This window comes from Apostichopus japonicus, chromosome 10 (genome assembly GCF_037975245.1).
Source record: "Apostichopus japonicus isolate 1M-3 chromosome 10, ASM3797524v1, whole genome shotgun sequence".
Taxonomy (NCBI): Eukaryota; Metazoa; Echinodermata; class Holothuroidea; order Aspidochirotida; family Stichopodidae; genus Apostichopus; species Apostichopus japonicus.
The window spans coordinates 16,325,872-16,339,917 of NC_092570.1; the positions used below are offsets into that span (position 1 = coordinate 16,325,872).

The 14,046-nt window shown below is 37.3% G+C and overlaps 2 protein-coding genes across 6 annotated transcripts in view; one reads left to right on the forward strand and one right to left on the reverse strand.

Moving 5' to 3' along the window:
- LOC139974655 (monocarboxylate transporter 12-like) overlaps positions 1-14,046 on the reverse strand; it is a 49,088-nt gene that overhangs the window by 33,168 nt on the left and 1,874 nt on the right. For all 4 annotated transcript variants that reach the window (XM_071981890.1, XM_071981891.1, XM_071981892.1 and 1 more), the window contains exon 2: positions 12,208-12,310. The gene's annotated coding sequence lies outside the window, so the exon portion shown is untranslated. The remainder of the gene's footprint in view (positions 1-12,207; positions 12,311-14,046) is intronic.
- The window catches only part of LOC139974646 (uncharacterized), a 14,669-nt gene continuing 925 nt past the window's right edge, over positions 303-14,046 (forward strand). The window contains exons 1-9 of one of the 2 annotated variants that reach the window (XM_071981872.1): positions 303-1,054; positions 4,050-6,766; positions 7,417-7,501; positions 8,160-8,239; positions 9,569-9,738; positions 10,953-11,098; positions 11,639-11,746; positions 12,186-12,327; positions 12,998-14,046. The exon at positions 12,998-14,046 is cut by the window's right edge and continues 925 nt beyond it. In XM_071981872.1, coding sequence (XP_071837973.1) covers positions 4,109-6,766; positions 7,417-7,501; positions 8,160-8,239; positions 9,569-9,738; positions 10,953-11,098; positions 11,639-11,746; positions 12,186-12,327; positions 12,998-13,253 — 3,645 coding nt within the window. In that variant the 5' untranslated portion in view covers positions 303-1,054; positions 4,050-4,108 and the 3' untranslated portion in view covers positions 13,254-14,046. Of the gene's footprint in view, positions 1,055-2,527; positions 2,784-4,049; positions 6,767-7,416; positions 7,502-8,159; positions 8,240-9,568; positions 9,739-10,952; positions 11,099-11,638; positions 11,747-12,185; positions 12,328-12,997 lie in introns of those variants that run through there. The other variant, XM_071981873.1, reaches the window with a different exon arrangement.

Genomic DNA, 14,046 nt, shown 5'->3' on the forward strand with positions numbered 1-14,046 from the left:
TGTAAATCTGTGATTTCATAATGTGTCACGAGGATCTGAAAACTTTTACTTTGTGTCTTCTTCCACATTTTCAAGGTAAACAGTTTTGACACTGCAAGGCAATCTTTATCACCAGATTATGTCAACAGCTTTGTTACTTTACATTTAGCATTTTGTAACACCCACCTCCATTACAGAAAATACGGCCAAAAAAAACAACAAACATCGTTATACATAAAGCAAACCATTAACAGTTGAAGCACCTGTGGCACGATGATGTAATATTTAGACAATTGTGTGTGTAGGAACATTAAATTTATGATATCTTCCAAAATGGAAGATGGCTCTCTCTTCACCAAACTGACCGATGGTGATGGTTGCGTATATATGCTCCCTTGAAACATTCGCGTAGGGGGAGTTCCGCTATGAACGCTTGCAACATCGTGCACAATAGTTGACTTCATTTATTATTTGTATCCATGCCATAACCTCTTGAAAGTTTAAAACTGAACTGAACTGACGTAGGGAGGCGAATTAGAAACTGGCTTTTAGTTTGTTAACAAAAGGAAACACTTTAACGTGCTCCTTCAGCAGAAATGAAAGACAAAAGAAAATACAGGGCTGCAGCCGATAAGCTACTATATATTATCGTTTGGATCGTGTAGCGTCATTCACGCACGGTTCAAAGTCACGCAAATCTGTGATCATTCAATACAATTTCATTGAGACTCTTTGTTTGGAAATGTACTTTTAGAATATGCATTGAACCATTGAGAAAGTCTATTGGATATGAACAATCTTGTTGCGGGTATAGTGAATATATTGCACGTTACCACACTGTTAAATAGCTCGAATACATGTCTGCCCTTTTGCATTATCGTGATAGATTCTGGAAAGTTTCCGGCTGAGTTGCAAGGGTTCAAGTCCTACTTTTTAACTTGAAAAGAAAGAAAGAAGCAACTAACATAAAGCTGCTCTTTGGAATGACCAGGGAACATTTCTTCGATTGCAAGAGGGAAGGCACATTAGGTAAAACTGTGACATCACATTATTTGGAAATCGGAAATACTGCACTGTGAGTATATTATTAGTGTCTTTGTAATATTACATACAAATATTGAACAAGATATACAGATAACTCGGAAGACCGAAATGTGTTTAATTTGGCTATAAAATAAAGAACTGTGTCTGTAGAATGTGTGCAAGGATGGGCGGGGGATGAGTTGGGTGGGAAGGGGGGGGGTATAGGTTCTGAAAAGAGGTTATCCCGTACTTTCTTTCCATATGCCTTTATTGACACACACACACATATATATATATCTGATATATATCTATATCTGTATTGATATATATATATATATATATATATATATATAATAGTATATATATATATATGTTGGTATATGGTACCGCGGAAGAGCAAATATAGGCTATACATACTAATGCACGGCGTAGCAAAAGCTGCTGTATACTCAAAAGAGTTTCACGCACGTACGAATAGTATGGTCAGTGGCGTAACCAGTGGGGTTTGTTGGGGGGGATGAGGGGGGGGGGTTGGGAAGGAGGCGGGAATATCAGTCAAATGAGTTTTCCCCAACTTGCCACGCAATGATATTGGTGGGCCAAAACAAGCGGTTGGGCGAAAATTATTTGAAATCATCAAAATGCTCAGTTAAACCAGTTCACGGTTGACGTTAATCCGTAATTGAAGGGAATTCTCAAATTAACAGCAGCCAAATTGCGTCTCAAATTAATTATAGTTCTATCATTTTGCTTACTGTCATCGCTTAGAGGCTCCCCCTTCTCCCTCTCCTCGCCACACACACTCTACCCAACGAGATACCTGATACCATGCTTGTTATATCATGTGTAATTGTTTATAACTTTATACCATCATTCTATCGACCGTCAGAAGTAAATCCGATATTGTGACTTGGAAGCTGCAGTATGGATATATTATGCAATTTCGACATCGCATGTGTGAACTCACACAGGCTGATCAGTCGTTAGTACAGGCCTTACCGAAATATTGTTCCCAGCGTCGACGCAGATTTAAGCCGATTAATGTTATAAAACCGATGGACTATTGTGCTTAACTGACAGTTTCCTAATGGCTGAACTCGAACTCTTTGCACCCCCACCAGATGAAAAAGTCTGGTTACGTCACTGAGTATGGCGATCACCAGGCCTGATAATTTACGAATATTGTTGGTATGTTCTGTGAATAGATTACAAAGAATCATCTCAATGTGTCCAAATAAAGAAAATGCCAACCATATTGCGATAGTAGTGGAAAAAAAAATAGCAATGTCTGCGCGATATTATACATATATATTTATACCCCCCACCCCTCCCCCGCACACACAGGAGAACGGGCTGGCAGCAATTGTGTGTATGTATGTTCTTTCTTATATACACAAACAGACAAACAAACACATTTACACATAAATAATATATATATATATATATATATATATATATATATATATATATATATATATATATATATATATATATATATATATATATATATATATTTATAGCCCAGTCCGAAGGAACGTGTGGATCCAAGTTCCAAAGTACAACTTTTAACAAACAACCGTTACCGATTCTTATTGGATAAGAAGTAGATTTTCTTACCAAATTATTCTGTAATTGCGTGTTAGCTATTGTGGCAAACATCTGTAAAGCACACCTTGTCACGGAATGACTTAAAAGCATAACGACTTTGCCGATGGTATCTACATATTATTCATTCACGTATCCTGCAGATGTTTATACGTAAAAGGTACCAAAACAAACAGGTAGGCTACGTTTATCGCTTGGAAATGGTTCACTGTAGAGTGCGTTACATATTATACAGTTAGATATTCTGGTAGTATTGTTCAAAAGAAATGTTTCTGCAGTCAAGATAAACGCTTTCAAAAAATATCATTACAAATAACCATTTGTTCAAATAAGAGTCCTCATACTTCGTAATTCGCAGTCCATTCGCACAATCGGACTGTGGAATATAAATCCCATTGTGTTGTATCAACGCATGAAATACCATATACACCTCTATTTTTTATTAACTCCTCAAAATATTTTTAAACATGGAGGGGAAGGGGGGAAACTACCCTGTATCTAAATTTGTTGGTGAATGTATTCGCAGGATTTAAGCGGTAAAATATGCGTGAAACACCGGCAATGCTGAAAGAGTATAAACTCGATATGATCATTGAAGGCTATAGTGAACGTTCGAGTCTCGGTCACGCACTACATATGATTATCGCTGTATTACGCACTGCCGTAAATTCGAAATCAATTGCGGCAGCACTCTTTGTACCTAGCGCAGCTTTTTTCTACACGACCGTCAAAAGAACTTATCGTATAAGCTTCATTTCACAGTACACCGAGAACATACTTTCGTTGCTTGTTTTGCATGTGATATTCTACTAATTTTTACATGGCTAAATTTAATACATTCGGCATGCGTAGTTAATCTAGTCTTGCATTTCAGTTTGTACCGAAAACGAGATTCAATATGCAGGTAGGCAAAACAACGCTGAGCTCGCATATTTTCAATTTTGAATTTCAAGCCCGTATAAAATGATATATATCCTGGATATGAAAACCGCACATTAACAACATACTCCTACGGTTTACATGGTATAAATTATTGTAAACCTATTATAGCTATAGTTGTGAAGTACTTTCTACAGTCGAGTGTGCAGAGGGTTGTATGCTATTTTAAAGATTACTGGCCTTAATTGGTCACTTTTAGTGTCAAATTTAAATATTCTGCGCAACGAAACGGTATATGGAAATTCGTCTTGTGCGTCGCAGATCCTTAAAAGCTACGCTTCTTACAGATCTGGCATATGGCACATCATTGATCTTTACTAAATTGTATTGCGTGTGATGTGGATGACACGACAACCCAGCTTCAACTTGCATATAAAATGTACATCAATTTGAAAACCGAAATAATAAATTGATTACTTCTTTTTTTCCTACGTCAGCGCAGTAGTCATCGTTCTATGATTTGATGTGTTTTATTTTCTCCTTTTACTTTTAAATTTCACCAGTTCAACATACCTTATCTTGTTGCCTGTCATGTAACATATGTGTGAAACACCGCACAGCAATGGCCAATTTCCCGCAGAGTACCTTGAACTACCCAATGATCAACGGGCATGCTGCATATGACATGAGGACAGATCTATACATGTCCCAAGTAGATGCTTACTATCGTAATCAACATCTAAATGAGGTCCTCCAACAACATCTACAATTTTCGAGACAACAAGACCAAATCCTGAGATCTGGAAACCATTATGCAAGTCATCAAGTTCAAGAGAACGTCAACAACAATTCATCGGTGTTGAAATTAAGCGATTTGAGACAAAATCATTCACCAAACGAGCTGTTTATGCTGCCTCCCCAAATTGCAGATGCAATTCAAACACAAAGGAGCAAAGAAGTGAATTTTAGTACAGGTGGGCATCCTTATGCATCTTTCCGGGACACACCTAGCCTCTCCAGAAGATCGCATTCAGGAAACCATCGCAGTGAGCTTCACGGATTGGACGTTCATCATTCAAGGCCCAATCAGGCAGAATCATTAATGCACTTTAATGTCCATCGTCGCCGGAAAGAGCATATTAATCTGAAGAGAAATGCTACGCGAAGTGTAGGTGAATTGCAAGCAAATCAATTTTGTAACCCTGCAGGTAGAGAATGCTTTGGAGCTGTGTACAAGCGACCTCGTTTGAGCCAGGGTACGTCACCGCTGCCGCTGTACGTTCAAAATCACGATGTTGACAATAGCTATTCTCTGGGGGCCATTTGGACTAATGCTTCTCCAGAAGCAGTCAACAACAAAAGAGATATGCTGGGACACATTTCATCACGGTTACCGAATGGACAATGCCACACTGTTTCTACTCAACTTCCTTCGTCGCATCTATCTATGAGTAATATTCATTCTCAAGATGTGAACATAGTTCGGCAGCTTGGGACAAGAAATGCTTCCATTGAGCAGCAGAGGATTTCGCTGTCGACAATTCAAAACGGACATCCTTTGGGTCGTCATGCCTGTCGCCGTTTACGAAAACGTTCTCAACAATTTCCAGTCGGAGAGAGTACCACCTACCCACGAGAGTTCAGTATTACTCATGCGACGCCGCCTCAACATAGCGCGACACAAAGTTCTGCTGGTTTTGCAGTTCCTCAGCGACATCACTGTCATGCTCCCAATGATATTGCTACCAAAGTGAGAACGGCTAGCAAAAATCGAAAGGTTACGACAGGATCTGCATCAGCTAACGACAAAAGGAAGACAATTCATTACAATGAGGATAATATATTATTTCGAGCCCTCACTTCAAACAAACACGGAAAACACAATATTACACCCGTCGCAAGCAAACGGAACGTATCCAGATATGAGACGAACAGCAACAGCCTTGATGGAAATTTGATCGCTGGATTTCAGTCAAAGCCACAAATAAGATGGAATAGCGCTAACGAGGAGGTAACGGATTTGACTCGTGGAATGTTACCACATATGAGTCGAAATAGTGCGATGAGATCTGCCATGATTAGCCCAAACAGTTCACAGAAGGAACGGAAACCTAACCAATATCAAACGGTGAAATCTTGGAACTCGAACCGTGAAAATCATGACGTCGCACTTAAAGCACCGAGCAGTGTTGCCTGCAAGACTTTTGATGGACCCAAAACAGATCATCTTGCCAAAAAACGGTGTGAAAAGTCACAGGTTACAAATTTCCGTTACATGGACCACGAAGACACGGAGACCCAGAAAAGGTGTATTTCTTACTCAGGTAACACAACAACGGACACTTTGAGTCGAGAATCATTTAAAAGTCATAATCAAGGACACAATTCCAGGAAAATTCATCAAAGTAATGAAAATTCAAACCGAGTTTTGAACCCCAAGCAAGCACAACCGGAAAGGGATTACTTCTTGAAAGATAAATTAGAATCACGGGAAGGGTTGACGATGTCCTATGGGACGTTCTTGCAGGAGGTTATAGTTCCAATGACACTTGCCATGTCACCGCAAAAACATAACAGGAGAGCATCTCTAGGGTCAATCTTAGACGTTTGGCAAAAGCAAAAGCAAAAGTTCTCTTTTGTTGAGAAGTCTGATGGGGACGTATATTTCAGAAAAGTAGGAAAGGACGTCGAGACACCGAGCGTTGAATGTCAGAAAGGCATAAAGGCACATACAGTTAAAGCATCACAATTACATGATCCGAAGAACAGCACAGCTAAATGTAATGGTAAAGACCATAATCGAACTGGAAGTGACACCATCAAAGAGGAATATGATATCGTTTCCAAAATGGCCGATTCCTGTACCATTAACTTGGAAGAACATGTTGACGGTATCAATCTCTTGAAACTGGACGTGAACAACTCTGGAAAAGTTGGGGTTGAAAATACAACCCCAACATCTCCAAAACAAGAGATTGAGCCTTTATCAGAGTTTGCCTGTGCTCCAAATGATCGCACGGTAACACGTACAATAACTGAGAAAGAAGATACCGAATTTGCTGCTTTAAAAACAGGACATTTACAGAGGAAATCGGCACGAGTTGTCCTTAAGGCAAGTGATCATATCAAAATGAAGATTTTCAATGCCGGCAGTCAATCATACACTTCTGATGGAAGCCGATATCATAAGAGAAGGAAACAGAACGAAGACTGCTTAAAGGAGAAAAAAATATTAATGAGGATTGGGTCAGAGAGGCTGTTTACTCGGTCCTACCATTCGGTAAGTAGCACTGGATGGTAGCATATTTATAGCTCGCAATAATTGAATATAACAACTTTCATAGTTGGATAATATTGGGTCCAATTCGTATCACTTTGTCTTCAATCTGGATTTGAAAGGTTCAAAAGGGTGTTGACCCTTGGTAACTGAAAGCTTACCTGTATTGCAAACGATTATGAATATCACATAAACCATGTCATCGAGTGGTTCTAGGAACAGTTCCCGCACCATTTCCCCGACGGTCTAAGGCGCAATCGTCCATATATGATGAATAACTTAGACATTTTAGTTTCATATTAACTTCTTTGTAAGGAATTGATCAGATTACCAACATCAAATGCCTTTTACGTATGGTCGATATTTACCACAACATAAACACAATTGGTCCAAGCAGAACAGAGGCAAAATAGCTTAAATAAAACCATAATATTGTTGTTCCGAAACTCATAAAGTCTCATCGGTTGACAACTCATCACAAAGAGGCCCCTAAGTTGCATAATTCGCCACTTGACTTGTTTGTGTTTCGTTAATGTCAAACTGGCCTTGGAATAAATGTTTTAATAGAGAATATGCATCTTCAATTTAAATCAAAATTTCATTTATGTTGTATTGTTGTATTAATTATCAATTTTACATTTTTGCGTGTCTAGACAATTTCGTCAAAGAAATCGCATCCAAAAAATTTGAATCGAAAACAACAGAGAACAAGGCATGAGTTGCTGTCCGCACCAAAAGGTAACGTCTATGCATGGTTGCTTGTGGTTGCTTCACAAACTTTGCCTGTTCATATCAAATCTTTAATATTCAATATTGTTCAAGGATAATTACCAGCAACTTTGCCAGATTGTTCTATGAATAGAAATTTATAAATTGTAGTCGTAACACTAGTCACTGTTATGGGAATTGTACGGCAAAGAAAATTAGATATTGTTTGGATTCAACGAGACGTGACTGAAGCCTCAAACTTTATGTTTAGCAATTGAGATTGTATCCAATTTATGTCTTAGAGTTCGGCATGTTATTTCTACTTCGTGCATGAACAGAATAACATTTATTATTTTGGTACATACGAGTGGCTGCTACTCTGAAAAAAAAAAAAAATAGTTTAGATGTCTTGCTGCTGATTTTACTCAAAACTCATATATTAACAGATTATGCGAGACATGTTTCAGACATATTATATACTGCTCTGCTAAAGAATAAGAAAGATAATAATCTTAATGATGATACAACTATAGTAATAGAAACATAAAGCTTCGTTTCTTTGTCATTTGTATCCTATAGATGTTGCCATACTGGTGATGCATCTATTAGTAAAGATATGCAGTTCTCACTATTGGTTAACTGTCATTCTGTAGTATTATTGAATGTCCTTTCATTATTATCTTTCCAGAATTTACACGCATTGCACTGTCGGTTCATAAAACATCCGGTGAGACTATTCTGCACAGGATTGTTCGATTGAATTCTAAGGTATTCTCAAATTGTCCTCATATTAAAAAAAAAGCAACAACAACTTATAATTTCTTAAGTCTGTTCATAACCTCATGTCCTATAAACAAAAATACCCGGTCCACGTACAACGGAGAGTTATTGTAAGGACACACACGTCATTTGGAAGCTTGGCAACCAAACTGGATGCTTTTCTCACGTAGCCGTCGATCGTTCTCTGTTGCAGCTCATGAACTTTGGAACATAATTCCCTCTGACATTGCAACAGCTGCTCATACCAACACTTTTAAGGAAATTTGAGACTTGTATTTTCTCAAGAACATTTACGTGATTCTAAGAGTCACTGAGCATTGCTTGACTTTGGGCGTTATATAAAGTTTTGGATTGATTGATTGCTTTCGTTGATCAAGATAGCCTTAACATGATGAGGTCATCTCCATTATGCTTTTTAAGTAAGGATGACTATAATGGTAACATAAGATGTGACGCCACGAATTGATGCAATTCAGATATCAGTTTGTGGGTTAAGTATATATTGACACAGAGACCTCCCGCAGTCATGTTCGTTAGCCGCAGTTAAATGAATTGAGGAAGTTAAACTAATCATGATGAATCTTTTTGACCCTTTGCAATCAATACTTCATTCAGAGCAAACGAAATTAGTAATTCCATGCGCACACAATGGGACCCAGTTGACAAGTGGAAATACTAGTGAGAATAGAGGTGATGTATTAGGTGGTGTATTATTCCTTTGCAAGAATAGTATTGATAGCTAACCAGGATTGGGTTCTGTGATAGTACTTAAGCTTAGAGAGGGCTTATCAAGTTCCAGAAATTGCTACATAATCATAAGTACCGATTTCTTCCTGTTCATGGAACTTCATTTCAAGTAGTGGTTTATCTTATGTAATCAGGTAGTTTTAATCCGGTTCAGTAAATACTATATGCAGTCGTCGTTTCAAACATTCTGCTATTCCGTTACCAATAAACGTTGCGTCATAATCTCGTCACACTGATTCCTATAAGTGGATAATTACAAACATATTCACAATTGATGTTAATTGTAAAGGCAGCTCAATGATATGAAAGTGTATCATCCTAAACACAAATCAAATTAATGGTGGAATAAGTTAAATATATGGTTTTGTAAGTTTCTGGTCCAAGTTGACAGAAATTAACCAAACGAATCAACTATAAGTCTCTCTCCCTTAATAGTACCAGTCATAAATAATTATATACAATAATATGAAGTAGACTTCACCACTTTCGTGTACATAAATAATGATTATTCTGAAGCTCTCGACAATGACATCAAACAGAAAATATGTTTACGTTTTTTTGTGTGTCCAGAATAGCCTCCGATACTGCTTAGATAGTGGGTTTCATGATGACGTGAACAAGAAGGACAATGCAGGCTACACGCCGCTTCATGAATGTTGTGTCTTCGGTAGATTATGGATAGCTGAACAGTTGATACTTTGTGGGGCGGATGTTAACGTTAGCTCTTACGATGGAACAAGGTAGGGTAATAAGCTGGCTTAACGATCACTTAAGATTGTGATATACATAGTACATATATATTTTTGCGTATTGCAATGTGGTGGAGGGTTAAAGTTGTATTTCCAATGACTTTGTTCATATTGCTTCTAATCTGGAATGTAGTTCTCTCGATCAAGAAAAGAAAGACATATACCTGGAATGTACTTTTGGTAAATTTAGTCCACCAGGAACATTGCGTGTAGAAATAAGTTTGATCGTGGGTAAGAGAGTTACAAATCGCTTAGTTTTGTTTTGTTTCAGAAAATGTAAATGCATTGCCTATTTTTGTCAAGTTTATCAAATATTTCGTAAAGCGTCATTTCGTCATTGGTAGAGCGACTAAATTAGCGGATTGTGATTTATATGGCACTTTTACATTTTTTAGTATGATATCACGTGCTTTTGAAACATTCGACTTAAAATAAACTAGAGCATTAGGATACCATCACGACTACCAGATAAAAAATATATTCGATTCGCCTACCAACTGACAGATTAGTGTTACAAGTATAATAACATGAGTTCGAGTACAAGTATAATTTCTTATCATAGAATGGTGTAGTCCAAAATAAACCAGCCGGCGACGAATGGGACATTATCCGAATTTTCTTCGTATGAGTACAAGTCCAAGACACCAAGAGCGACTATATACGAGTACATAATTGTGTACTAATACCAATACTAGATTGTTAAATGTCCCAAGTATAAAATACAAATCAATGAGGCCGAGTACAAGCAGCTATGCTACAAGGGCGGACTCACTACGGGTATTAAAACAAGAACTATTACTTTGATCAACGAAACTTGCATTAGCTAAGTCATACCATCATATTGAAATATGCAATTATGCTAATTCCTAGTTCACCAGGGATTTTCCCTCTCACAAATTGCGGTAGACCCGCATATGTTATAAAAAGATTTATTGATAAAACGTGCTGTCGCAGAACGGACTTGCCGTATCGGTTTCTTTACGGATACCAAACTGTCCCGTAGCACGGCTGGAAATGAATGGGTAACGTATATGTGGTTAGTTTATATGTATGAAAACATTAAGTAATACTTAATAGAAGTTACCCCGAAGGAAAAATATGTGCTATTATATATCGGTGATTCATATTTTTGACGGTCATTTCTGGGTTGAATAACTTCACATGTAACACATCTGAAACGTTGATATTTGGTGTACTTTTCACAGACCTTTACACGATGCAGTCGAGAATGGGTACACTAATCTAGTGCGATTATTGCTAGCCAACGGTGCTGATCCTCTTATACCCACATATGCCAAAAGGACCGCTCTGGATAACGCAAAATCTTTGGCCATGAGGAAATTGTTGCTGGGTGAGATAATGCGTTCACTGACAACCCCTTCACAAACGAATTCTACAAACAGTTTCACGTTAGCAATTGACTGTTTATTACGCACGTTTTTTTCTTTCTTGTAAAGAGATCGCGTCTGTCGCTTAAGAATTTATATAATGTAATACGATGCTATTTTATTGTAACTCTACCTTTTAAAAATTGTGATAGGTCGATGATTACACTGTTATAGCCATTGGAGTAGCCAAGAGCGACCCCCCCCCCCAAAAAAATAAAGTAAAAGAAAAGAGAGTCCACATTCTCATCCGAACCCAACTATTTTTGGGCATGGGTGATTCCCAGTTGGTGGATATATGGAGAGAACTTTTAAGAACTGCACTGAACAGTCTTGAAGATCCAAGATGCACCATTTGTTGACTTTAAGACATGTCATCAGCCAATCGGTGGTTATGTTTTTCGTCCTTGATACTCTGCGTCCCGGGCACCGGGATTTCCCCACTTGTTATATCATCGGTCAGAATTCGTAAATTTAAGGACATGTATTTTCTTTGTATTTTGTAGATTACCTTACAGATATAAACGGTACAAGCGATGATCTGAAAGCAAAATTAAAGACGGCATCGACACGTCCATCTGGAATCAGGTTTCGGTCATCGTATTCGAGTCAAGGTATAACTAGATACGTGCATGTAGTGATGCCCCATATATCAAAACGAGAATGAAAACAAACATCTCGTTGTGCATATTTGAGTATGTAAATCATTTCCCTATTTGGAATTTTTGATTGTCACTCAAAACATACATACTTCAAGTATTATATGATGGAGGAATGCGTAAAATGTAAAGAGGAGACAATTTGGTTAAGGAAAGCCGTAGGGGTGGGAGTTTGGGGTAACGAAGATGCTCACCACTCAATCAAAATAGCATTTGTCATACATTTGTCATCATACGAACTTAATAATACAAATGCTTATTCCTCCAATGCTATACGCGAGATGGTTTCTTTCCTTTTTCACTTTTCGAGAAATGATTCTTCTTAGCAATTACCCTCTTCATTTTCAAGCATATTGTTATTAATGTTTCTTATATTGCATATTAATTTTCATAGAACATTCTTCCTGGGAAAATACCTTTCTGGATACATCTTCATTGGATGAGGGGGACAAGCTTGGATCCAATAGTCCTCTGTTATACCTCAAAGAAAAACAGCATCCACACCACTTCCGCTTGCAACTGAAAGAAAATGAAAGGTATTGATGACGTCATTAATAAGTTAGAGCACCTCTCTGCCATCGATTTGTGATAAAAGTTTCGACAGCATTCCTTGTATACTATAATACCATCCAAATGTTGAATATATAGTCAAGTTACATTTTAAATAAATGAGAAAAAAAGTAAATCTGACTGAGGAATCTTAACTTTCTTCTTTCCTATTTTTGCTATAATTTGGTCCATAATTAGGACTGCACACAAGGTTGTGCTGATAATCACCGTTTTGTTGTGGGGGATATCAATGTACATCCCGCAGCCCTAGATCCGTGAATGCTTCGTATGATACGATATTTTGTCTCTTGAATCTCAAGATAATGACATCAAACTATGTTTTGAATTGACGCAGATATCCTTTCGTTACTTTATGGTATATTTTACAATAATTAATTTTCATTGCTGTAATGTTTATAACAGGCTATTTGTATGCAAGTCTTTCAGCTTTTCTACGTATAGTGTCTCTTCGGTTATTAGCTAAGTCAATTTCTTTTATCAACTGGTAGGTATGTGTAAGAAGTAATGTAATTTAAGTATGAATTTGCAACCAAATCACTTATTATCTTACGCCTGTTGCATTTTTACAATACGTTAACTAAACAACATCGGTTTTCCCTTAAATTCTTGTTTCTTATGTTTGTTTTTGTTTTATAGAATCAAGACATGGTATTATCTATTCGAGGTTTTGTCGAGACTCAAAATTCCCGCGGTCACATTTCCATATCTATATCCTCACATTAAAGTGCACGGGCTGCCGATTGATATATTCATTAAGAAGGTTGAACGAGCCAGAGGTCAATTACAAAATGATCATCTTCCTGAGATTTATGCCTCCAAAGAACTGATAGAGTTTGTTGAAGCCGACGATGAGATGAGCGCTATACTGCAGATGGAAGGATGGACCTGCTAGGTACCTTACTTCAATATTAAAGAGAGAGAGGATCAAAACAAGTTGAGTTGAGTTGAGTTGAGTTGAGTTGAGTTGAGTTGAGTTGAGTTGAGTTGAGCTGATTGATAGTTGATTGAGTGAGACCTATTTTGACTGGCTAAACCCTGGATTCTTCCAGGAAGTGTATCACAGTAGGTTGTCATATGATGTCTACAAAGTACAGACTATACAAAAGCTTTCTTCTGATATAAACTTCTTGTTGCTTTATTGTTTAAATGCGACACATTTTGAATATATTTCCTTACTTGTCAATATTCTCTGTTTATGGAGTTTCATCAAAATGCCACTTTTTTTTTACTTTGTATAGAATATTACTACCCTCTGTGACCAAGCGGTACAGATACTACAAAGGGAAAACATAAACATTTTCAGCTGAATTGTCTTGATGATATCATTCACTCCGTTGCCAGATGCAATAGCAAAAATATCCCCTAATTTGAAAAAAATCGTATCTTTGCCATACCATATGCTATTAAAAATCTATGTTTTGACCTAAAGATGCACGGAAAATATCGAGCAAATTGATTAACCACTGAAATAACTCTTTAACTTGATTGAAGGATTATTCAGCTAACTCTCATCATCACACAATTCCATTGTATAACACAGAAAAACTGAAGACAATATAAAGTTAATATCATTGCTGTTATAAATATCTATACGGCATTTCCATGTGTGTAAATTTCGAATTGTATGATTTCTACGGAGTGCCGAATGTAATACAAATGATTAACATTGACATAGTTGTATTACA